Source organism: Lactuca virosa, chromosome 5, assembly GCF_052849685.1.
Source record: "Lactuca virosa cultivar CGN04683 chromosome 5, Lactuca_virosa_CGN04683_v6, whole genome shotgun sequence".
NCBI classification, from domain to species: Eukaryota; Viridiplantae; Streptophyta; class Magnoliopsida; order Asterales; family Asteraceae; genus Lactuca; species Lactuca virosa.
In genome coordinates this window covers 219,515,721-219,542,875 of record NC_136430.1, presented here as the reverse complement: position 1 = coordinate 219,542,875, position 27,155 = coordinate 219,515,721, and the positions used below count along the sequence as shown (strand labels likewise).

The 27,155-nt window shown below is 39.0% G+C and overlaps 1 protein-coding gene across 5 annotated transcripts; it reads left to right on the top strand.

The window, feature by feature from the left end:
• Nucleotides 1-259: 259 nt before the first annotated feature.
• LOC145114834 (uncharacterized) lies at nt 260-25,912 on the top strand. Of its 5 annotated transcripts, XR_013711253.1 has the most exons (5): nt 260-728; nt 3,310-3,562; nt 25,128-25,379; nt 25,460-25,561; nt 25,769-25,912. XR_013711253.1 is itself a non-coding variant. In XM_079050924.1 (2 exons), exon 2 carries the CDS (start codon nt 8,930-8,932, stop codon nt 9,728-9,730), a length of 801 nt encoding a protein of 266 aa, XP_078907050.1. In that variant the 5' UTR covers nt 260-728; nt 8,114-8,929; the 3' UTR covers nt 9,731-9,971. The 5 variants fall into 5 exon arrangements, 1 of the variants encoding a protein (XP_078907050.1); XR_013711252.1 differs by lacking the exon at nt 3,310-3,562; XR_013711254.1 differs by lacking the exons at nt 260-728; nt 3,310-3,562 and adding an exon at nt 21,626-24,742.
• The last annotated feature ends 1,243 nt before the right edge of the window (nt 25,913-27,155 follow it).

Here is a 27,155-nt window from a genome sequence, read left to right as displayed (position 1 = left end):
CCTTTTATCCTCAATGTAGACGACATGAAACATAAAAAAAATACATTATATTTATTTACAAGAGATAGAGGTTAGACACAAAAAGAAAATATTATATTTATTTATAAGAGATAGAATATGAAAAGATAATAATCAATGATTTCAAAATTTAAATGGCGATTTGCTTTTTAAAATGAAAATATGAATATTGATATTTTATATATATTAAATTTTAAGAATGCATAAATTATATACAGTAGCAAGTTTTCAGCTAAGCCAAACCACTTTGGTTTTTGCTTTGGTTTGGAGCTGTGGAATAATTGGCTAATATTTTTAGTCGGCTGCTGGTGGGACGGTCATCGGCTGATTGGCTATTCAATGATTCAATGATTGACGCTTAAATTTTTTAATCCCACGGCCTCTCCCTTCTTCTTCGTCACCACCCATTGAAATTTGCATTGATTGATGGCAATTTCCTGTCATCAGCTTCGTCGACACAGAGTCACCGTCCGCCGCCCGCTGGTTGCCTTCCGCCTGCCGACACCCTTTCACCAGTCTTCACGACCTTCGTTTTGCTGAAAATCGACTCGACAGTCGCCTGGTCTTCGACTTCGTGTATACTCGACTGTGTAAAATCAACTGGCGGTCACATCTCTTCTCTAAAATTGAACGGTGGTCACGTCGAATTACCGTGGAAACACTCATAGATTTTCCCACTCCTTTTACTTGCGGCTGCTACATCCCATCTGGTATGTTCTTTTGCTTTAATTTTCTATGCGATTTGGTTTATTGTTTGGGGTAGATTTCCAGATTCTGCTATACTAATTTAATGATTGCCTCTGTAACTATTTGAGTTATTTTCTTTTTTCTTTCAAAGTTACAGAGTTACTCTTCTTTTCTTTCTCCTATACTCGGTATGTAAGAAATTGAACATTCATATCTCAATTTTAATTGTGCCGTGGATTGAATTTGGTGGAAAACTATGTAGTTGTCATGTTAAAAAAGGTTTCGGCCAAAACCAAATACATACCTTCTTAAAAACCCCGAATTAGGATCAATTGAAGTTGGCTTCTAAGCTTTGTGGTCTTGTATAAAGTTTAGGTGGCATATTTTTTTAGCTTTCATATATTGTCCGCCAAATGCTCGATGAAATGTTCCAAAAATAGTTGCTAACCGTTTCCAATATAATCTTCCAAAAACTTTGTTAGGTAGAAGATAAGAGAACTCTCACCACTACCTTCCTCATAGCATAAAATTGGAACTAAAAAAGTAAAAGGTAGGAATTAACCTCTTAATTAGGTTTGTTCATAATAAACAACATAACAATCACCCATGATTGAAAGCCTCAACTAACTAACCAATACCAATCTTCCACTTTAATTTAACGGTGTCTATATCCAAGACAAAAGTAACGAAGGTTGTGCCATTGTTTGAGGGTTGTTAGACCATCTCCAACCCATCTTCATTGTTGAGGGTTGTTAGACCATCTCCAACCCATCTTCATTGTTGAGGGTTGTTAGACCTAAAATATTCCGTTTTTATAACTTATATATATTATCAAATACATCCCTCTACTAATTACATTTTAACAAATATATATTATATTTTTTCATTATAAAAATATTTCAAATTATATTATCATAAATAAAATGTTTATATATAATAAATTTAAATTAGTATGTAACATGATATTATAAATATTAAATATTGCATTTAAATTATAATTAGTAGATAAAATAAACTAGAAATGTATAAAATAAAATGAGAGAGACTAAAATTGGCAACCAAACTTCAACTCCATTTTTCGAGATATGAACAGTATTCCCTCAAATATGGGGGAATACTATTCATATATCCAAAAATGGAGGTGAAAATGGGGTAGGGTTGGAGAAAAATGGGGGAAGAAATAGGGAAAAAATGGAGTTTGGGGGTGAGTTGGAGATGCCCTTAGCCATCAGATTGCAAAAATGAAAAAAATTTAAAGACTTCAAAAACCCATAAGGTGAAAATAAAAAAGAAATAATAATAAAACATCATTCAAAAATACAGTGGTTTAGTGCTTGCAAATGAGGCTAAGTGTATATATATATATATATATATATATATATATATATATATATATATATATATATATATATATATATATATATATATATATATATATATATATATATATATAAGAGGGTTCAATTGGGAAAAAAAAGGTTGAGAATGGGGGAATCATTCTCAGCCATTAATTTATTTTTGCCGCAAAAGCCTCCGTCGTACCAGCGGAAATGGGAAAGGAATAGATATGTGTTTTCCAACAAAACATGTTTTCTTAAACTATGCTAAGCATTACCTTAATATATACAAAAACATAGTTTTTTTCGTTTTTTTTTTTAATTTTTAAGAAGTTATTTTTATCGAAAAATGATTTTAAATATACCAAAATTCATGATTTTTTATTCTCTACAAATAGACATCCATATTGATATAGTTTTAAGATAAAATAAAAAATTTATTTTTTTTATATGTTCAGCTATCGTTATTCATAAGTGAATAAAAATGAATCAGGTTTTTACTACAGGACATTCGTTATTCACTTATGAATAAAAACTATGATTAATTTTTTTTACAATTGAAGTATCATTCATATATGAATATAACATATAATAAACATAGTATATTCATATTTAAATATTAGACGATGCATTCACTTGTGAATATTACATAGTATATTCACTTGTGAATATTAGATGATATATTCACTTATGAATATTAGATAATATTTTCATATCTGAATATTACATAATATTACATGGTATATCACATGTGAATATTACATAGCATATTCACTTGTGAATATTAGATGATATATTCATTTATGAATATTACACAGTATATTCACATATGAATATTACAATGTATTTTCACAAATATATATAATTTTTATATGTTATTCACATATGAATAACATACAGACTTGCATATTTGTTTTTTTGTTTTAATAATCATATACTGATTCAGGTGAGAAAACATATTCATATATGAATATAACGTGGTAATTTAGTTTATGCATTTCATCAAACAGTTGGAGTGCATACAATTTAACTTTTTTTAAAAATTTTAAAAACATGATACTTTGACTATTTAAATCTTACAAAATAGTAGATTGATAGAGAATTATATGAAATTTTTCGAAAAAAAAAAAAAACGATTTGATCTTTTTCTAACCTCAATTTTGAAGTTTTATTTGATAATCGATGTTGAATGAATGATATGAAGTAGATTTTTTGTTGATTATCGATGATGTTGATCTAATGACGCTGGGAGTATAATTAATCGTAGATGTTGAAGATCTGATCGTATTCAAGCAGAATTGAAGGTTGGATTAAAAGAACCAAAAACGAATTTTTGTTGTTAATTGTTGAATCGTGTTGATAAACATGTTATTGACGAAGATCGATGATTGATTAACACTGGATAATGTTGATGATGGTTTAATTGAAGAAATCTGGATGATTGTTGAAGGTTGGAGGAGAAATTTGGATGATGAACGATCGATTAGAACTGGGTTTGAACTGTTATCTATTTCTATACAGTTACGTATTTGAGATTGAAGGTTATTATCATATTTACAAGTTTGCCACCGTGTCTTTTTATGCTTAGATTAAATGAGTGGCTGAGAATGATTCCCCCATTCTCAACCTTTTTATTTTCTCAATTGAACCCACCTCTCTCTCTCTCTCTCTCTCTATATATATATATATATATATATATATATATATATATATTTGCATTTCATCATTCCTCGCTAATCTGCTTATTTTTTGGAGTCATCTCACCCGTTTGGCTGATTCCAAAAGAAAAAGAATGTTTTTATGGAAATTTATTTCATCTATAGAATAATGAGTAAATTGCACGAATGCTCCCTATAGTTTAGGGTAATTTGCACGTTTGGTCCTTAACTTATTTTTTTAACTCGGAAGGTCCCTACTGTTTGTTTTTGTTATGCGTTTGGTCCCTATCTTACCTAAAAAGACTATTTTGACGTTGATTTTTTAATTTATTTAAATAAAAACACCCCCAACACCAACCACACCCCTCACCTTACCTTACCTTACCTACCCTTCCATTTTCCCTCTTTAAATAATAGTCTTTTTAGGTAAGACAGGGACCAAAAGCGTAACAAAAACAAACAGTAGGGACCAAGCACATAACAAATAACAAATAGGAGACATCATATATAATACGGATATAACAAGTTTCGTATCCTAATGGGAAATAGGATACATGATATCAAATAACCGTATTCTATTAGGTGTATCCTATGTCAAATATAAATTACAAAGAAATAGGATACGAGAATAGTAGTAGATGTATTCTATTTAGTGTATTCTATTTAAGATATAGAATACACTAACAATATCAGCCGTATTCTATTTGGTGTATTTTATTTGGTTAATTTTATAGTTTACATTGGAAAGGTAAATTTGGAAATCTACGTATGATGATTTTATGGACGGTATCTTAATCCAAAAGTGTGATATTTATAAAGATTCAATTGGGCCGATTGGCTTTACTATTAAAAAGATTCAATTTACCCAAAATATTAAAAATCCCTGCCATCCAAAATTACCCTCCTGTACCTTAAATTTGACTGGTACGTATCCTCCTCCAAAAATTACCGTCAGTTTATCCTCTCCACCAACATCGCCTACACACACGATCGACCACTAGCAAATATTCATCATTGGCGACCACTATCAACTCTCCTCCTTCACTGCCGGTGACCATCAGTCAAACCCAACCGTCAATTGGCAATAAACTCTCTATAATCGGCGACCACCGGTCAAACCTCCGCCACCACCTTCACAATCGTCGACCACCAGGTAAGTGATTATTGCAACATTCATGATCAGATAATCAGATGATTAAAGCAACTCGATAATCAGTTTTTTTTCCTATTATCCTTTATTACAGCTGATTAGTTTGACCTAAATAATTCCAGAACAGAATCATAATTAGTTTTTGTCAATCATACTAAACTGGTTATTGTGACTACAAATCACAACAATCACATTCATTATCCTTGCTCGGATTGTGCAATTGGATCACATGGGAACCATGTGTTATTGGGTAAGAGCTCGGGGATGATAAGAAATTTAGATCAGTTTATTGTGTCTTTTGTAATCAGCAAATCATTACATTGCAGATACTTAGATTTTCATTATTAGAACAAAGTTCTAGTAGGATCGATTGATTCTAAGCAGAAAAGCAATAAATAACGTAATAAAGAACACAGGAATGGTTTAACTGATGTCGAATGATTAAGCTTTAACACCTCAGAAGAGCTCGATTAAGAACTTCGACTGTAGAGGTGTTTAGGGTTACAAAGCAATAATAATAATAATGACGATCGTATCTAAGGCATACATGCATGCACTATAAATAGCTTAACCCTAATAAATAATCACGGATGGATAGGCCCAATCCGGATATACAAAACAAAGCCCATGACGCAACACAAAATACCTAACAATCTCCCCATTTGCGTCAATGGAGCCGAGAGCTCAGTTTGGTTGAGCTATAGAAGACTTCTTGATGGTCTTGAACACCTTCGGTATAATGGCCAGTAGAGTATGACGAAAAGTAATATACCACCGAAGCATGTCAGTGAAGTTCTTCTTGTCTGACTCATTGTTGTGCTTGCACCGATGGATAATATTGATTATGTGCTCCAAGCAGTCCGTTGAGAACAGATGCTTATCAACAAGAGCGAAAAGAAATCTGTTAGCTTCGCCTCTTGTGAACATCACTGTGAGATGTGTAGAATCAATTTGACCCAACTTCATCTTGTTCACATCTCCAGGCTTTACAGTTGGCTTCACAGTTGGTTTCTTCTTCAAAACACTAGCAATCTCCTGATCCATTGTAGCAACTTCATGGACATAGGAAGCCAACATCCTCTTCAGATGATCTAGGATCGGCTCATACTCCTTCGCATTAGTGAGCAAAATGTTGTACAATAAGATCCAATCATGAGGATTTAAGTTAGGAAGATCTGCCAGGGAAATCATAGAAACCGAGTTGTCTGAACCTCGGGTTATCTTAAAATTAACATTAATGAATTTCCCTGCAGGCGAAGGTTTCAACACCTTGACTATTGTAATCTTCTGTGCACTCCAAGTCAGATACTGCGGCTGACCGATCTTGAGATAATAATCAATAAGTTCACGATCAACTTGAGGGTGAGGTGAGGGAACTTGAACTGTTGAATCAAAACAGTGAAAAGTAAATGCCTTTCGTGTTATAGGCAAATCAAACTGTGAGTCGCTCGTATTCTCACAATCAAACGAAGCTACAGGTTCCAGCCAGTACGTGCTTGGAAACTCTATCGCTTCTTTGATCAGCGTTTCCCTAGTCCAAGGAGGAAACAGAGCCTTTTTGAAAATTAGGGCATCATGCTCTTCCTTCTTCTTTCGCTCCCTCTCTTCTTCTTCCTTTGCAATGTGACAACCCGAAACTTCTATCTTGTACCTTAGTCAAATTCTATCAATGTTAAACTCGTTTCAGCTATCTTTAGCATTGTTTTGAACCTGTTTGGATGATCTAAAGCCTTGTACAACCAAAGTTTGAATTAGGGATGGGTTGGTTTAAGATTTAGGGTTGTAAATAGGCCAAACACTCCATCAAAAGGAGTGTGTGGCCACACACACGAGTGTGTGGCCGCACACCCGAGTGTATGGCTGTACACACGAGTGTGTGGCCGCACACCCGAGTGTATGGCCGAACACACGAGTGTGTGGCCGCACACCCGAGTGTATGGCTGCACACACGAGTGTGGGGCCGCACACCCGAGTGTATGGCCGCACACACGAGTGTGGGGCCGCACACCCATCCTCCAGACGCACACTCATCCCTATTTATATAGGGTGACCCCCTTCGCTCATTCCTTTCATTTTGGCTGCACTCTACTTTCTCTCTCTAAAAACTTCATCCAAGAACGCTCTCAAGGCCTCAAAAACGATCAAATCGTGTTCAAGGCTTCGCTTAAACATCCAGCGTTTCGTGTCGATCCTTCATTCAAATCACTCGAGGTGAGTTCATACCCCTACATTTTCCGTATTTTCAATGTTTTAAGGGGGGGGGGGATACAAGCTAAACATAAAGGTTTTCAAAACTCATGAAATTCTCATACTTTAACCCTTTTGTACTGTGTTGAGCATAAGGGACGTTTTCACTAAACTTACATGGTTTTCCGGACTCGCTATTCACTACGTTTTACATGCAAACTATAATCGGTATAGTTTGGGATTTTCTAAGCATAACAAGTATAGAAACTTTCACTACTAAACGTATGCACTAAGACATAAATAGTTTACAGTTTGCATCACTACTTTATCGCGTTTTCATAACTGTAATTATCACTACAAACGATATACATTCGGATTTTCACTACGGTAGAACGCTACTACACTACATGTAAACTAGATTGTACGATACTGTGAGGCGCTACTTCACTACTGTACCCTTAGGTGTACAGGGATAAATCCTATCATAGTATAACCAGAGTTTCCTGGAGGGAGAGCGTGAGATTTGTGAATAGATCTATTCGGGACTGACAATCCCACACCCGAACTGCTAGCTACAGTTGGGCAGGCATGCCCAGGGTGACAAATGTCATTTAACTCGACGCCTGAAGAACGTTGGAAAGGTCTCTAGTCATATCAAGTATGGTTATACGACTCACATTATGTATAATTCACCCTTTAGTTTACAACCTGTCACCCTTCAACAGTTTTATTTATACTAAATAGAACTAACACACTACGTATAAAGGCTGAAGCCAGGGTTTTCAACCAAAATCGTTTATGCAAGGATTTCATATACAATATACTTATACTTCATGATTAGCCTTAGCTAGTCACATGAAGTAGTATTTTCACATATCACTACAGTTTTCAGTAACGAACATTCATGGTTTATATGGAACGGATAACGCTACATTTTTCACTTAAAGAAAATATCGGATTTTCTTGACGCTATACAAAATACTTTTTACGAGCTCATCAACAAGTTTTCATTACAAACTACTGCTTATGAACTCACCAGCTTTATGCTGATATTTTCAAACTGCTTGTATTCTCAGGAAATCAGTAGACAGGTACCTGCTAGATTTATGAGAAGCTGGAGTAATAAGAGTCTTATGTTTATATTTTATATGTACTCTCTGATGTAATTCAAACAAGTTTCAAATTGATGTAAACATCTTCATATATGTATACACTGTGATGGTTGTGTTGCTATGGTTGCTATTTCACATTGGTTGTGATGCTATACATGACGTCCTCCGCCCCGGAACGATTCCGCCATCACGGTTTCGGGGTGTGACAGATTGGTATCAGAGCCCTTGTTTATAGCGAACTAGTATACCGAACCTTACATGGTATACAACTATAAACACTAAAGGGGCCTAAGTGCTCTACACTAAAAGTATACTTTCAAAAATATAAGTATTTTTATAAAAGTATACGAGCATGCATACCTAACAGAATTCGTGTCATTAATGGAACAACACAAAAAGTATTTGGATGTTGGGACACTGCGGTCAAACCTGGGCAGTTATGTAACCATGTTTCGGGTGAATATAGCCTGATCAACTATATTCAGTCAAAACATGACCAACATGTGCTTGGGAGTGACAGTTGTGTTACAGCAGGTCTAAAACTTACCAAAAACATTCACTAGAAAAATACTATAGGAGTATTTCGTTAGAGCCAAATTCAGTGAGGAGATTCATTCTTAGTGTTACTACCTATCTATTTCGTAGCGATAACTTAGTTACATTAGTAACATTTCTTGCTTATCGCTTGGTAGAACACTTGTTTATCAGGACGAGATATATTTTGTTTCATATATCTTGAGGACTTACCATCCTCTTCTTCCTGATTGTTTCTAGAAGAAGATGCCTCCTCGACCAAGACCCAACCGAAGGAACGACACTCCGCCACCACCACCACCCCAGTTCGACCCCGTTATGTTCCATGCAGCAGTTACCGCCGCTGTAACTGCAGCAATGACACAAGTGAACTCTGGTGGGGCTGGAGGTGGAACCGACCCACAAAGACAAGACGGAAGTCAGGGACAACAAAAGGAATGTTCCTACAAGGACTTCATGACCGCGAAACCCAAGTCCTTCGACGGAAACGGAGGAGTCATCGCTTGGTTCGAGAAGATCGAATCCATTTTCGAAATTTGCGCCTGTTCCGAAGTCAACAAGGTGAAGTTCGCCGCCTGCACCTTCACTGACAGAGCTTTGACCTGGTGGAATGGTCGAGTCAAAACCCTAACCCTGCCAGTGGCTAATGCCATGGATTGGGAAAGACTGAAGGAACTCATGCTGGCTGAATACTGTCCGAGGGGCGAGGTGCAAAAGTTGGAGCGCGAACTTTGGAACTTGAAGATGAAGGGTTCTGACATTGCTGCTTACACTGCTAGATTCTGTGATCTGGCACTTCTCTGTCCGGGAATGGTCACCCCGGAAAGCAAGAAAATCGAGAGGTACATCTGGGGACTGACACAACCCACCAAGGGAAATGTCTTGGCTGCTAGACCGACTACATTTGAGAGCGCCAAGGATCTGGCACAAATTCTGATCGATAATGGGGTTGATCTAGACGAAGTGGCAGCTGTTTCTGAGCCACAGAAGGAAAGTGGTGGGAAGAAGAAGAAATCATGGAACAAACGCAAGGGTCAGTCTTCGTAGGAGCCCTCCAAGAAACAACAAACATGGGCAGTTCATGCTGTTACTGCTCCTGCTGCTGCCCCAGCTACTGTTCCAACCACCCAAACTCCTACCGGTGTTTATGCTGGGAAACTACCTTTGTGCAAAAAGTGTAACTTCCATCATCACGGACCCTGCCGTGAGTTGAGTTGCAACAGCTGTGGGAAGAAGGGTCACACAACTCGATACTGCAAGGTGCCAGCCCAACCAACCAACCAGACTATGGGAGCAGGTGCTGGTCAAGCTTGTTATGGATGTGGAGAGGTTGGGCATTTCAGGAGAAACTGCCCCAAGGTAACGACTGGTGGCACTACAGGGAAAGTTTTGGCGATGGGCCAGAATGAAGCGGTCGCTGATCCTACCGTTGTTACGGGTACGTTCCTCTTTGACAACTCTTATGCATGCATTCTTTTCGATTCTGGTGCGGAGAGGAGTTTTGTTAGTCATGCATTCAAACATCTAATCAAATGTCAATCCCAACCTTTAACCGAAACGTTCACCGTCGAGATGGCTAATGGAGAGAAAGAGAGCACGAACGACATATTCATAGGCTGTACTCTTACCATAGACAATCACTCCTTTCCCATCGATCTTATGCCGGTATCCATCAAGAGCTTTGATGTCATCATCGGCATGGACTGGTTGAGCTCCAATCGTGCTGATATTCTTTGTTTTGAGAAAGCTATCCGTCTCAATCTTCCCTCTGGTGAAACCCTCATGATTTACGGAGATAAGCTTAGCTCGAACCTTCGTATCATCTCGTGCATCAAAGCTCAGAAGTACCTGCGGAAAGAATGCCATGCGTTTCTAGCTCACGTCGTTAATGAGAAGCAAAAAGTTAAAGACCTTGAGAGTCTTCCCGAAGTCTGCAACTTCCCTGATGTCTTCCCTGAAGACCTCCCAGGAATTCCTCCCGAGCGTCAAGTTGAGTTTCGTATCGACTTAATCCCTGGAGCTACTCCTGTAGCTAAATCTCCTTATCGTTTAGCGCCGGCAGAAATGCAAGAGTTATCCAGCCAGCTCAATGAGCTGATCAGCAAGGGATTCATAAGACCGAGTTCCTCACCCTGGGGAGCTCCGATTTTATTTGTGAAAAAGAAAGATGGATCTTTTCGGATGTGCATTGACTACCGAGAACTGAACAAGGTGACAATCAAGAACCGCTATCCTTTACCCAGAATCGACGACCTTTTCGATCAGCTGCAAGGAGCCAGTTACTTTTCAAAGATAGATCTAAGATCAGGGTACCATCAGCTGCGAGTTCACGAGAGTGATGTGCCCAAGACAACATTTCGAACTCGCTATGGACACTACGAGTTTGTAGTAATCCCCTTTGGTCTGACTAACGCACCGACAGTATTCATGGACTTGATGAATCGGGTGTGCCGCCCTTTCCTAGACAAGTTCGTGATCGTGTTCATCGATGACATACTTGTCTATTCGCGGAGTGAGAGTGATCATAAACACCACTTGAGACAGGTGTTGGAAACATTAAGGGCGAAAAAGCTATACGCGAAATTTTTAAAGTGCGAGTTCTGGATCAGGAAGGTAAATTTCCTTGGGCACGTGGTTAGCAAGGAAGGTATTCACGTAGACCCTTCCAAGATCAAAGCGATAGAGAATTGGTCTGCACCTAAGACACCCACTGAAATCCGGCAATTCTTGGGCCTCGCGGGCTATTATCGCAGGTTCATCCAGAACTTCTCCAGAATCGCTAAGCCGTTAACTACCCTGACACAGAAAGGTGTAACCTTTAGTTGGGGAGTCAAGCAAGACACTGCATTTCAAACATTGAAGCAGGCCCTGTGTAGCGCACCTATCTTGTCCCTGCCCGAAGGGACGGAAGACTTCGTGGTCTATTGCGATGCATCCAATCAGGGCCTAGGCTGTGTGCTCATGCAGCGAGGAAAGGTCATCGCCTATGCCTCGAGGCAGTTGAAGACACACGAGGTCAATTACACAACTCACGATCTAGAGTTGGGAGCAGTGGTCTTTGCATTGAAAATCTGGAGACACTATCTCTATGGAACCAAGTGCACTATCTTCACCGACCATAAGAGCTTGCAACACATCCTTGATCAGAAAGAGTTAAACATGAGACAACGACGATGGGTAGAGCTACTCAGTGACTATGAGTGTGAAATTCGCTACCATCCCGGCAAGGCCAATGTGGTAGCATATGCCCTCAGCCGAAAGAAATATTCCGGGCGGAAGGTGAAGGCATTGACAATGACCATTCATTCCCATCTATCCGCACAAATCAGGGAGGCTCAGCTGGAAGCCTGGAAACCAGAGAAAGTGGCGGATGAAGCATTGCGGGGAATGGACAAGAACTTAGAGGTTAAGGGAGACGGAGTGTACTATTTCATGAACCAGATCTGGACCCCAAAGTTTGGCGGGTACAGAGAGGTTGTCATGAATGAGGCTCACAAGACGAAATACTCCATTCACCCAGGTTCAGATAAGATGTATCTGGATCTCAAACAGCTCTATTGGTGGCCAAACATGAAAGCAGAAATTGCAACCTTCGTGGGCAAGTGCTTGACTTGCGCCAGGGTGAAGGTGGAGTATCAGAAGCCCTCAGGTTTACTTCAGCAGCCAGGAATACCTGAGTGGAAGTGGGAAATGATAACAATGGATTTTATCACTAAGTTACCTAGATCCCCGAGTGGGCACGACACCATCTGGGTGATTGTCGATCGGTTGACTAAATCCGCCCACTTCCTGCCAATCAAAGAAAACTTCAAGATGGAGAGACTTACACGGATCTACATTCAAGAGATAGTTCGCCTTCATAGGGTACCTGTATCCATTATCTCTGACCGAGATAGCAGGTTCACCTCAAGGTTCTGGCAATCGCTTCAGAAGGCACTTGGAACTAAGTTGGATATGAGCACAGCTTATCACCCTCAAACAGATGGACAAAGTGAGAGAACAATTCAGACATTGGAAGATATGTTGAGAGCCTGCGTCATCGACTTCGGCGCGTCATGGGACACTCATCTTCCCTTGGTTGAATTTTCCTACAACAACAGCTACCATACCAGCATCAAGGCTGCGCCGTTTGAAGCCCTCTATGGCCGCAAGTGCAGATCCCCTCTGTATTGGGCTGAAGTGGGTGACACGCGGCTAGTCAAGGGTCAAGTCCCTGACAGCACTCTCACTGGTCCTGAAATTATCCGAGAGACGACTGAAAAGATTGTGCAAATCCGAGAATGACTGAAAGCCTCACGAGATAGACAAAAGAGCTACGCCGATAAGAGACGAAAACCCTTGGATATCCAGGTCGGTGACCGCGTCCTTCTGAAGGTCTCGCCCTGGAAAGGCATGATACGTTTCGGAAAACGTGGAAAGCTAAACCCAAGGTACGTTGGACCATTCAAGATCCTTGCTAGGATCGGTTCCGTAGCATACAAACTCCAGTTACCACGAGAGCTCAGCAACATCCATCCTGTCTTCCACGTGTCGAACCTAAAGAAGTGTCTGTCCGATGAGACACTTGTGATTCCTCTCGATGAGATCAAATTAGACGATGGTCTACACTTCGTGGAAGAACCTGTTGAAATCATGGACCGTGAAGTCAAACGTACCAAGCAAAGTCGCATCCCGATAGTGAAGGTCCGCTGGAATGCCAAGCGGGGTCCTGAATTCACTTGGGAGCGCGAGGATTCAATGAAGCAGAAGTATCCTCATCTCTTTCCAAGTTCATGATTGTACTCTATTCTTGAATTTCGGGACGAAATTCCCTTTAACGGGGGATGATGTGACAACCCGAAACTTCTATCTTGTACCTTAGTCAAATTCTATCAATGTTAAACTCGTTTCAGCTATCTTTAGCATTGTTTTGAACCTGTTTGGATGATCTAAAGCCTTGTACAACCAAAGTTTGAATTAGGGATGGGTTGGTTTAAGATTTAGGGTTGCAAATAGGCCAAACACTCCATCAAAAGGAGTGTGTGGCCACACACACGAGTGTGTGGCCGCACACCCGAGTGTATGGCCCCACACACGAGTGTGTGGCCGCACACCCGAGTGTATGGCCGCACACACGAGTGTGTGGCCGCACACCCATCCTCCAGCCGCACACTCATCCCTATTTATATAGGGTGACCCCCTTCACTCATTCCTTTCATTTTGGTTGCACTCTACTTTCTCTCTCTAAAAACTTCATCCAAGAACGCTCTCAAGGCCTCAAAAACGATCAAATCGTGTTCAAGGCTTCGCTTGAACATCCAGCGTTTCGTGTCGATCCTTCATTCAAATCACCCGAGGTGAGTTCATACCCCTACATTTTCCGTATTTTTAATGTTTTCAGGGGGGGGGGATACAAGCTAAACATAAAGGTTTTCAAAACTCATGAAATTCTCATACTTTAACCCTTTTGTATTGTGTTGAGCATAAGGGACGTTTTCACTAAACTTGCATGGTTTTTCGGACTCGCTATTCACTACATTTTACATGCAAACTATAATCGGTATAGTTTGGGATTTTCTAAGCATAACAAGTATAAAAACTTTCACTACTAAACGTATGCACTAAGACATAAATAGTTTACAGTTTGCATCACTACTTTATCGCGTTTTCATAACTGTAATTATCACTACAAACGATATACATTCGGATTTTCACTACGGTAGAACGCTACTACACTACATGTAAAGTAGATTGTACGATACTGTGAGGCGCTACTTCACTACTGTACCCTTAGGTGTACAGGGATAAATCCTATCATAGTATAACCATAGTCTCCTGGAGGGAATGCATGAGATTTGTGAATAGATCTATTCGGGACTGACAATCCCACACCCGAACTGCTAGCTACAGTTGGGCAGGTATGCCCAGGGTGACAAATGTCATTTAACTCGACGCCTGAAGAACGTTGGAAAGGTCTCTAGTCATATCAAGTATGGTTATATGACTCACATTATGTATAATTCACCCTTTAGTTTACAACATGTCACCCTTCAACAGTTTTATTTATTCTAAATAGAACTAACACACTACGTATAAAGGCTGAAGCCAGGGTTTTCAACCAAAATCGTTTATGCAAGGATTTCATATACAATATACTTATACTTCATGATTAGCCTTAGCTAGTCACATGAAGTAGTATTTTCACATATCACTACAGTTTTCAGTAACGAACATTCATGGTTTATATGGAACGGATAACGCTACATTTTTCACTTAAAGAAAATATCGGATTTTCTTGACGCTATACAAAATACTTTTTACGAGCTCATCAACAAGTTTTCATTACAAACTACCGCTTATGAACTCACCAGCTTTATGCTGATCTTTTCAAACTGCTTGTATTCTCAGGAAATCAGTAGACATGTACCTGCTAGATTTATGAGAAGCTGGAGTAATAAGAGTCTTATGTTTATATTTTATATGTACTCTCTGATGTAATTCAAACAAGTTTCAAATTGATGTAAACATCTTCATATATGTATACACTGTGATGGTTGTGTTGCTATGGTTGCTATTTCACATTGGTTGTGATGCTATACATGACGTCCTCCACCCCGGAACGATTCCGCCATCACGGTTTCGGGGTGTGACATGCAACCCGAAGGTTTTTCATCTAACTCCTGATCCATTTTCTTCCGTTTCAGGGCATCAACAATAGTTTCTTGATCTTCATCACTATCATCATGTTCATCAACAAGACCTTTCTTCTTTTCTTGATTACCAGAACCCGAAGCTACATTACCCTTCGGTTCTGTTTTGACAAAGACCTTCGGTTCAATAGGAGTAGTTTTCTGAGCACCTTCTCCCCCTTGTTGTGGAGTAACCAATCGCTCCGTAACACCCTTCATTTCACGTAGAAGTTCAATTGCAGGAAGAAGCTTGGAGGTCAGGTGATTCCGGATTGTTAGTGTAAGAATTGGATCATGAGCATGAAGAACATTGTGCAGCATATTAAGAACGTCACCAGCACAACTTAGAAAAACGGCATGCTCAGTTTTCAACAAAGAAATTTCCCGATCGACTTGAGCCAGTTGAACCTTCTGGACTTCAACGGTAGTGGTTTGACGAGCAAGATCATCCATCAATTTGCTGTCCTTTGCTAAATCAGTATGGAGCTTTTCAAGACGAGAATTCACTGAGCTAAGAAGAGAAGTGTTCTCAGCTTGAATATCAGAACGAACAGTCTCGAATTTGGCTTGCTCCTCTTGAAGTGACTTTGAGAGAGAGTCAACCGATGCATTCAGCTTAGCTGCATTCGCAAAAAGAAAAACCAAACTGGATCTTTTTGGGAAGAAATGCCTTGGTGTTAGACAATTTCATAAAGACCACTCAAAAAAAATAAAATGAGATTTCGTTAGGTAACAAGTGAGATCTTGAATATAAATATTCACCGTCAATTCATTATTGGTGTTGGATTTTGGGTCTCACTTAGCACGTGGTGTACGCATCTAAGATCATAAACACAGATTTTGTGTAACCATAAACCTCAGTGGTAATATCTGAGAGTCTCAAGGGTTACCTTGGTGAAACGAAAGTTGATGGAGAATGTAGAGGGGGTGGTTAAGGAACCGAAAGTACCCCTGCTATATAAAAGTGACAAAGCAGAAAACTCTTAACTCATTTGAGAAGAGTAAGGTAGCTCATGACTTGAGTGAATTTAGCAGCCTGATTTGGAAGAAACGATAGGTATAGATCGAATCATTAAGGCCTTACTCATAGTCTTAGAGGCTTCGGTCTACATGTAGCAGCATGCTTCTAGGGACACTTAACTAGTTCAAATTAAAATGGTCGTACCTGCCCTAGCTCCAATTTATGTAGCAACGATGTACTTGGTACCTAGTAAAGAGAATAAACAAAGACAAACGAACCACACACACAAACAAAACAAAACAAAAAAAAAAACAGAAGATAATAAAGAGATAAATAAAAGATAAAACCTTTTGGAATTTTGAATTTTCTGAAAAATAATAAAAACAAAATATTTTTGGATTTTTGAAGTTTCTGAAAAATAATGAAAACAGAAAGAATATTTTTGGATTGTGAAGTTTTCTGAAAAATAATAAAAACAGAAAAAGAAACAAGAATAAACGAAATTAATGTTTAAAAACTCTAGGAATAAAGATAAAAGAGAAAACATAGCAAGAAAAAGATTTAAAAGAGAGTTTACAAAGTATACAGCTGAAATCAAACCTTAAAGGAATGAAGCGAAATAAGCCGAGCGATCGGTTCATTTCGGTTCCCTAAAATCCCGGAGCCGAAATAGACCGAGCGCTCGGTTCATTTCGGTTCCTGAAAAATCCGGAACCGAAATAGACCGAGCGTTCGCTCTATTTCGCTTGTCTAATTTTTAGAAAGAGGTTTGAGGGTTCAGTACCGACTCTGCTTCTATCATTCCCAAACTTTGTAAAATTTTATTGGAGCTTGCTTCTGGTAAGGCTTTAGTGAAGATGTCAGCTAGTTGATCAGAGGACCGAACGAAATAAACTTCCACGTTTCCATCTTCAACATGGTCCTTGATGAAATGGTATCTTAGTGCAATATGCTTTTTCTTTGAGTGTTGCACTGGATTGTGACATATTCTTATCGCGCTTTCAGAGTCACAATAGAGAGGTATTTTCTTCATACTCAGTCCGTAGTCTCTTAGTTGGTTTTGTATCCAGATCACTTGTGAGGTACAGGATGCTGCAGCTATGTACTCAGCTTCGGCTGTTGAAAGAGACACACAAGTTTGCTTCTTGGACTGCCAGCTAACAAGTTTACCATCAAGGAATTGACATCCTCCAGTTGTGCTCTTTCGGTCCAGACCGCATCCTCCAAGATCGGCGTCAGAAAAGGTTTGAACAAAGAATCCGGATCTAGCAGGGTACCAAAGACCGAGAGAACAGGTTCGCTTCAGATAACAGAAAATATTTTTCACTGCCACCATGTGAGGTTTTCTTGGATTTGCTTGAAACCTGGCACAATAACAAACAGAGAACATAATGTCTGGTCTACTAGATGTTAGATACATAAGAGACCCTATCATTTGACGATGGAGTGTTACGTCAACAACAGGTTTTTCCAGAGATGATGTTAACTTTGTACCAAACGCTATGGGAACCTTCACCTTCGAATCTCCCGTCATACCGAACTTCGCCAGCAAGCTCTTCGTGTAGGCCTCTTGGTTGATAAAAATGCCTTCTGGTCCCTGTCTTATATTCAATCCAAGGAAAAAGTTAATTGGACCCATTGCACTCATTTCAAACTTAGTCTCCATCAACTTCCTGAATTCAGCCGTTAAGCTAGGATTCGTAGAGCCGAAGATGATGTTATCGACATAAATCTGAATTATCATTAGATGTTCGCCTTCTTTCTTTCGAAAGAAGGTTGGGTCAACCGAACCTTTCTTGAATTTCGACATTTTAAGAAAGCGAGTTAATGTTTCATACCAGGCCCTTGGTGCTTGCTTCAGACCATATACAGCTTTATCCAACACATAGCAGTGATCAGGGTATTTCTCGTTCACGAACCCAGGTGGTTGCTCAACATACACCGTTTCTTCTAGTTCTCCATTTAAGAAAACACATTTCACATCCATCTGGAAAACTTCGAAGTTTTTATGTGCACCATATGCCAGAAAGATTTTAACTGATTCCAACCTTGCTACTGGAGCGAAGGTCTCCTCATAGTCTATCCCTTCTTCTTGGCAATATCCCTTTACCACCAGCCGAGCCTTATTGCGAATGATGTTGCCCTCTTTATCCAACTTATTCCTGAAGACCCATTTTAAGCCGACCACAGAAGCATCCTTTGGAGTGGGAATCAGTCTCCAAACTCGATTACGTTCAAACTCATGGAGTTCATCTTGCATTGCTTGTACCCAATCAGCGTGATCAAGTGCAACATTAACCGTCTTCGGTTCGATTTTCGAGACAAACGAATTAAACATGCAGAATTCAACATGAGAGAATAAGGCAGTTTGTTTCGCTTTCAATTGAGAACGTGTGAGAACTCGCTCAGATGATTCACCAATTATTTGTGTTTTGGGATGATCCTTAGTCCATTTCGTTAGAGGAGGGTAACTAGGGTCATAAACAGGATCCAACTCTGCATTTACCTCTTCTTCAAATTCTGATTGATCACCTTCGTCATTTGTATTCTCATTCTCCCCCTCAAATGGCGAAGCGTATCCCATGTCAGGTTCAGGATTCTCCCCCTCGGTTGGACTATCATTGGTTGGGGTTGGAGTTGGATTCTCCCCCTCGAAAGGCAAATCGGTTGTTTTTGGTACAAATGAACCCTCCCCCTTGAACATTGAGCTGTTGTTTGGAGGGTCAGTTGAGGGTTGACCACCAGTCGGTTTAGGAGGTTCATTTACCATATCTTTTGCAGCTTCATCGATGATCTTTTTCAGATTGTCGATTTTGTTGTCTGCTGCTTTCGCCTCTAAGTGTATAGCCTTTTCTAGTTCATCAAATAGCCTTATGTACTCTTCAAACAAGTTGGAAATAGGAACCGAGACTTGTCCTGATTCTGGAAATATTTCCCCCATGGTGCTTTTGCTTGTTTGAACTTTCTTCATGTAGTTGTCATCAAAGGTTACATAGTAGGTTTCCTCAATACACTTGGAGTGTTTATTCAAAACCCTATATGCCTTTGAAGTGAGTGAATAACCAAGAAAAATTCCCTTATCGGCTTTGATGTCGAACTTGTTTCGGTTCTCTTTGGAGTTGAAAATGAAGCATCTTGAACCGAACACGTGGAAAAACTTAACGTTGGGCTTCCGATTGTTCAGAATCTCATACGGATTGATGGAGAATCGTTTGTTAAGTAAGGATCGGTTCTGAGTGTAGCATGCCGTTGCAACTGCATCAGCCCAGAAGTATAGCGGAAGAGAAGCGAAGCTCAGCATTGTTCGGGCTGCCTCACATAAGGAACAGTTTCGTCTTTCAACAATTCCATTCTGTTGTGGTGTATAGGGAGCCGAGAAGTTGTGAGATATCCCCTTTTCAGCCAGAAATTCTTCAAAATCTTTATTCTTGAATTCTAGCCCATTGCCGCTTCTTATATTCCTCACCATCTTTCGCAGCTGCAGTTCCACTTGCTTGATAAACGCCTTCAACTTGGGAGTCGCATCTGATTTCTGTTTAAGAAAGAAAACCCAGGTGAAGCGTGAAAAATCATCTACTATGACAAGAATGAACTTACTACCACCGATGCTTTCGATAGCCGAAGGTCCACATAAGTCAATATGCAGAAGTTCAAGAGCTTCAACAATCTTTGTATTGATACGTGTAGGATGGCTCTTTCTGCTTTGTTTGCCCATCTCACACGCTGCACACAGGTGTTCCTTATCAAACTTGAGAAGAGGAAGGCCTCGAACATGATCACCAAGCACCAACTTATTAATGTCTTTGAAGTTCAGGTGCGATAGGCGTCGATGCCATAACCAGCTTTCATCATAGTTCGCCTTTGATAGCAGGCATATTGCTGGTTTTCCTTGAATTGGGTTGAGATTTAAAGGATACATTTCTCCCTTGCGTTCAGACTTCAACAGAACTCTTTTGGATTGCTTTTCAATAATTTCTGATCCCTCATCATCGAATGAAACTTTCAAACCGGTTCCCACAAACAATTGAGATACACTAATGAGGCTGTGCTGAAATCCTTCCACGTAAGCCACTTTTCGAATTGTGAATTCTCCGTTGGTTATCATTCCATATCCTTTGATTGTTCCATAAGAATTGTTTCCATACTTCACACATCCACCATCCTTAAGGGACCGAAACTCCCTCAACTCTTCCCTCCTTCCTGTCATGTAACGTGAGCAGCCACTGTCTATGTACCATTCGTCATCGAACTGCTCGTCACTTATAACCTGCAAATTCAAGCAGATTTAGGAACCCAAAGTCTCTTGGGCCCTGGTGAGTCTTTTACAGAAAAAGGAATAGCAACAGAAAGATCAACCAAATAAGTTCTTTTTATTAGAGTGGTTTCGTCTTTTCTTTTGATGGTATACACATTGATTTTGTTTTTATCTTGTTTAAATTGTGGTGTATCATATGGTTTGTTGTTAGATGGTTTTGGAATATTCTTTTGGAACCTAGGGTTAGCTGACTTTTTCTTATTATTGATGTCAGAATTTGAATCAAGCTTTCCCTTTCCTTTGATGTCCTTCACTGAATATGGCTTTTGTTGGCAGCAAAAGGGACCGAAGCTAGACTTTCGGTTTTTAGCCTTGACGTTGTGACCGAAATTGGATGTTCGGTTCTGAGATCTGGTGTTGGAACCGAAACTGGATGTCCGGTTCTGAGCTTTGGAATAATAGGAGCTTGGACTAAAACTTTCCTTTTGGTTTGGCTTGTCATTTTCTTTGACATTTCACTCTTTCTTGGAAGGAACGTGGTTAGGGTTTTGAGACTGCCAAAACCGTTTTCGCTCATTCAGATTCTTCATGTATCTCTGATTTCTTTGGCGTTTTTGTTCAGCCAGCTGCTTTTGAGATTTATGAATATTGAAGCCTGATTTTGGCTTCTCCTTTTGAGCTTCGGTTGTCTTGGAAGATACATTGGATGCATTCTTTGGTTCTTCTGGTATCGCTTTTGTTCCACTCGAGTTTGGTTTGTCAAAACTTGAGGGTTTGTTGATGGGTTCAGCAACGTATCTACCTTTTACCCTCCACGAGGTTCGCTCTGATAAGCCGACGGTTTCGTCTGCATTATCGATAGGGGCGGACCAGAAGTAATCGTCGCACCTTTCAGCATTGTCTATGTCGACCAAGATTTTCAATCCTGCTGTTTGTTTTTTCAGTGCCCCCTTTAACAACATATACTTGATTTGGCACTGTTTGAACTTTCTGATAGACCATTGCTTTCTCTTTGAGTTTCTTCGACTTGTCCTTTGACAGACGAGCATATTCAACCGAGTTCTCAGATATGAGTGGTTTTTCATTCTCGGTTTCGCTCTTTAAAAATTCAGAGCAATCAACCACATCTTCCACCGAGATTTCGCTCATCTCACTTTCCTCATCAAATTCAGACGTGTTTTCTATATTCATTTTATGTTCTGAAATTAATTTGGCGTTAGACGAGTCAAATGTTTGAATGGTCTCGGACTTAATTTTCAACCTATCATTTTCATCTAAAAGATTTTTGAGCATACATTTATGTTCCTTAGAGTCAATAAAGGTCTCTATCTTGTCTAGTCCCATTTTATAAGTGATGGAAGTCTCTTCTGAGGACATTATGGATTCACACTCAGCGATGACCTCATCCTCCTTAAATTCAAGGAAGGGTAAGATCATCTTATGAATCTTTTTCCCTATTTCACAATTTAAGTGCAACTGAGTAATATTCGTATATAAGCGTTTAGCAATTAAGCAAAAAACATTTCGTTGTTTCAAAAACTTTAAATTGTCTCGTTGCAAATAAATAATCTCATCCCTAGCTCTAGTTAACTCCGTCTCCTTCAGCTCAATCCACATCCTTCTCTCCTCACTCTTCAAAGACATCCTGCTGAGTTGGTCAGTTAGGTTAGAGTTCGCTAAGCGAGTTTGCATGAGACTACTACTTAAGTTGGAAAATTTAAATTTTAGTTCATTTAATTCTTCTTCATAATTTGTTACGGGAACTTTAAGTGATTCAAGGATGGATTGTACCTTTTTGATCAGCCGATCACAGTCGTTGATCCTCTCACTCACGGGCTTGGCTGCAAAACACTTGTCCTCAGTCAGGTTCGGCTCCTTATGCTCACCTTCGGTTGGTCTTCCAGCAGTAACCATCAAACATTTAACAGCCGAACTAGTAGCCTCCTCTCTCGCCACGTAAGCTCTTCCATGTGTGGGTTTTCTCACTTCTTCATCCTCAAAATCGGTTGATCAGACTTCAACGCCACCGAACTCATCTTCATCCACATTTTCCTGTACAATCAAGGAATTCATTGAACTATTGGTTGCCTTCTTTTTCTTTATTTCTTCCAACTTTCGCATGTAATAAGCCTCATCATCTTCACCGTCCCTTTTCTCAGCCATCTTCCTCAACATGCAATCTTTGGCAAAGTGGTTCTTTCCATGACAATAATTGCAGTCGAATCCAGAGTCACCTACAAGCTTGCTTTCTTTCTTGTCGTCATCCTTTTGAGAGGTGTTCTTCGTTTCTTCTTTCACCTTCTCAGAGCTGTAACTTCCTTGCCAGTTTCGGTTCTTATTGACAGGGAACTTCTTTCGTGCAAACTTCTTTGGGTTGGTGACCATCATTGCATATTCTTCGCCAGTAAGGTCACACTCAGACATATCTGAATCCTCCTCTTCTTCTGCTACACTTTTGCCTTTTGAGACAAGGGCCAACGATCCCACACCCGAAACTACCTTTGCCTCCTTGGTTACCACGCTTTCATGGGATTTAAGCATACCCATCAGTTTCGCTAGCGAGTATGATTTAAACTGTTCATGAGCTTTCACCGTTGAAACCACTGCCATCCATTCTGGTCTTAAACCATTCATGAAGGTCACCTTTTGCTCAATCAATTTTCTTTTAATTCCATGCTTGATCATCTTGCTGAGGAGATGATTGAAGCGATCGAAGGTCTGTATCAGTTTCTCTTCAGGTTTCTGTTCGAAAGCTCCAAATTCTGAGAGCAACAAGGTTTGGATCGAGTGTTCTAGATCCTCATCGGTTGAGTACAATTCTTTTAACCTATCCCAGATTTCTTTAGCCGTCGTGCATGAACCGACTAAACGAAAAGTGTCAGATTGCAATGCGAATCTGATCATTCTCATGGCTTTCACGTTACATAGCAGCTTGTCCATTTCAGCCTGTGGCATCTTCTCTACGTCCGCCACAAGCTGATTATATTCTTTTTGAGTCTTCACTATCCTGTTCGTTCCAGAGTGAAAAAACGGCCCAATCGTGATAGCTTCCCAGCTGAGATAACCATTATCTTCAGATCCAACTACGTAATCTTCAAAGTGATGCGCCCACACTTCATAGTCTTGAGTGTAAAGAATGGGAACCCTTGTAGTGGATCCAATGCTGTTGGAGATGTTGATGGGATTAGTTTGAGAATTGTCGTGAGACATGATGAGCCTTTCCTTGGAACTGCTAGAATCAGACCTGTAAACTTGAGATTAGGGTTTTATCAAACACAAGAGTTACCGTCGACAGGAAGAAGACGGCTTCTTTATATTCGATAAAAGCGGAAACCCTAAAGAATTCTTCAAACAGAAGGAATGTGTATTGATTACACAGTCTCCCGCTCTGATACCAATTGTTAGAACAAAGTTCTACTAGGATCGATTGATTCTAAGCAGAAAAGCAATAAATAACGTAATAAAGAACACAGGAATGGTTTAACTGATGTCGAATGATTAAGCTTTAACACCTCAGAAGAGCTCGATTAAGAACTTCGACTGTAGAGGTGTTTAGGGTTACAAAGCAATAATAATAATAATGACGATCGTATCTAAGGCATACATGCATGCACTATAAATAGCTTAACCCTAATCAATAATCACGGATGGACAGGCCCAATCCGGATATACAAAACAAAGCCCATGACGCAACACAAAATACCCAACAATTTTGTAGATATTGCTTTTAAGTTTTCACATCTTTTAACATTTAATATCCAGTATGATTTGTAAACTTTGAGTTGAGATTTGGCCAATTGCTGATCAAGTCAAACATGGACATAGTTACATTCAATTAAAGACACTGAAATCTGAATTATACATCAAAATGGCAAAATCGAAGACCCAGCAAAAACCGAAAACCGGTAGAACCGGCGGTTCGGTTCGGTTCTTGATTTCGGCCAAAGTCGGTTCCTGGGTCGGGCCGGTTCTGGCTGGTTCGGTTCGTTTGCTCATGCCTATATCAGAATATGGGAGAAGAATATGGTTGTTTTATGTTTAGGATGCATCCCAATTCACATTCCCACATCCCACATCATCACAAAAGATAAGTTGAGAGGGTCTGAGAGTTGTATAACGGGAGGGCAGTGCTAAGTAGTTTTCAAAAGCAAGTGTGGACTTGCCTTATGATCAACGTAGGTGCCCATGCATTTTGTTTTAGTACAAAATTTAATAATAATTTAATATACAATGAGTTTTTGCGGTTCGACTAGACCTGTTTTGACCAGTTTTTTGTTGAACTGTCGGGATGAATTTAAACTAATTGTTACTATTGTTTTTTCTGTTTTGTTTTTATTATATGGATCCATTATTAACAATAGACTATGTTTAATATAATAAAAGTAAATATGTGATTGCTTAATGAACAATGATATGTTTTGTTTACACTTTACAATGATATGCAATTATTAGTAACATGTTAAAAAATATTAATATTTAATTATTTAAGCAAAATGATGTTATTCTGAAAACCATTTTACTAAACTAACCTGATAGTTGCATTGAATCTGAGTTCTACAGTAACCTGCCCGCCCAACAATGGAAAATATAGAAAGGAGTAAGAGAAGCGCCACATTGATAAGGGAAAAGGCTGAAGAAAAATTAGCAACATTACATGTTAAGTTCGAAAATCATAATCGAGCTATTGGAGAGAATTAACCTAAATTTGCAACTTATTGTGGAGTCACGGCCTGGAGTAGGATTTCTATCCTTAAAGAGAGTTGGGATAAAGTATCTAAGTCAGAGCTCCATGACTTGTGGTTAGACATTAAGGTATGATATTTAGAACTTGCTAAATGTTCTTTAATTAATAATTGTTACTAATAGTTACTATACTTTATTTTATAAAACAGAATTATTGGAATATATCAAATGATGCTTCCCAAAAACAAACACTTAAAGTATGCAACAAGTCATGGAGGGCCTACAAGTCGACTCTTATTAATGATTTCATGGTTAGTTGTTATTACTATTATAATGGTCTTTTTTATCTTTCGATTGATTCGAATTTGGAAATAAATTACAAAAATGTATTTTTTGATTGGATGGGAATGAATAAAAAAATCATAATCTTAAATTATTATTGCAATAAAAAGTTATTTATGTTAAATGATTCTTTCAAGATACAAGTTAATTGTGTATATTGTCGATGTTTTCAACAGATTTGGAATATGCTATGGTAGTAACCAAGAAGACCTCAAGAGCTACATACAAAACGAGCTAGAATTGGAGATGGAAAGAAATAATCAAATGTAATTAAGATTTTAGTTGAACATAACAATACGTTCCTCATATTGAACATAACATATAGCTATTTCGTCTATATAATAAAATATTCTTTTTTATCTTGTATTGCAATTTACTTCAATTTATTAAATTCTAGTGGATGATAGATTGTTGGCTGATAAATATGATAGGATACACTAGATACACCAATTATAAATAGGATATGATATACATAGCATACACCATACAATAAGATACACCATATAGGATACGTCAAGGTATATAGGATACACCATATACAAAGGTATGTAGGATACACCATATACAATAAGATACACCATATAGGATACAACAAGGTAAATAGGATACACCATATATGATACACCATATATAATAAGATACACCATATATGATACACCATACTATACGTACAATGTACACCCTTGGATATCATGAAGTTGTTTTAACCGTATTCTATTTCTTTTGTAATAGGATACACCCCCAATAGAATACGGATGATTATCCGTATTATATTAGCAAAAATAGCCATATCCCATTCCATGTTTTCTAGTAGTGTGACCAAACATGCAAATTACCTCAAACCATAGAGACCATTCGTGTAATTTACTCTAGAATAATATGTGTTCTTTAAAGGGGAAAATGTCACTGTAGCCCCACGAACTTACACATTTTGGTTTAAAAGGTCCCTTATGTTATTTTTTTGGTTTTATAAGGGTCTAAATTCACATTTTACCGGCTAATTAGGGATTTTGGCCCAATTCAACTGGTTTCCTTGCCTAGTCATTACCCAACTCAGTTAGAGAGTCAACTCACCCAACTTAGATTACACGTCACCGACTCACGAACGAGTTGGCTTGCTTGGGCCCTAAGGGTTTAGTGGTTCCCGAGTATATAATAGAAGGGTCTAATGGACAAAACCCTAAATTATTGTTACCATTTCCATCCAAACACTAGTCGACAACCATTCGACAATACTCCTTTTTCCCTTCACTGTCTTCCATGGATCCTACCCCACCACCATCACCAGATACTATAAACTCCAAAAACTCAATAAGCTCAACAGACGGGCTTAACTTGAACGATTTGAACACGATCTTCTGTGATTATGGTGAAGTGATAGCTGAGCAACAAGGTCAGGTCGAGCGTATGAAGGAGGAGATGGGTTGTGATTACCTTCATTCCAGGGTGGATGTCCTCAACATGCAACAAAGGTTCGACCATGTTGAGAAGCAGATTAAAGCAATTACAATGTTGGTTGTGGGTGTTGTCATCGTCATGCTCCTGATCATGATTTTCATCATT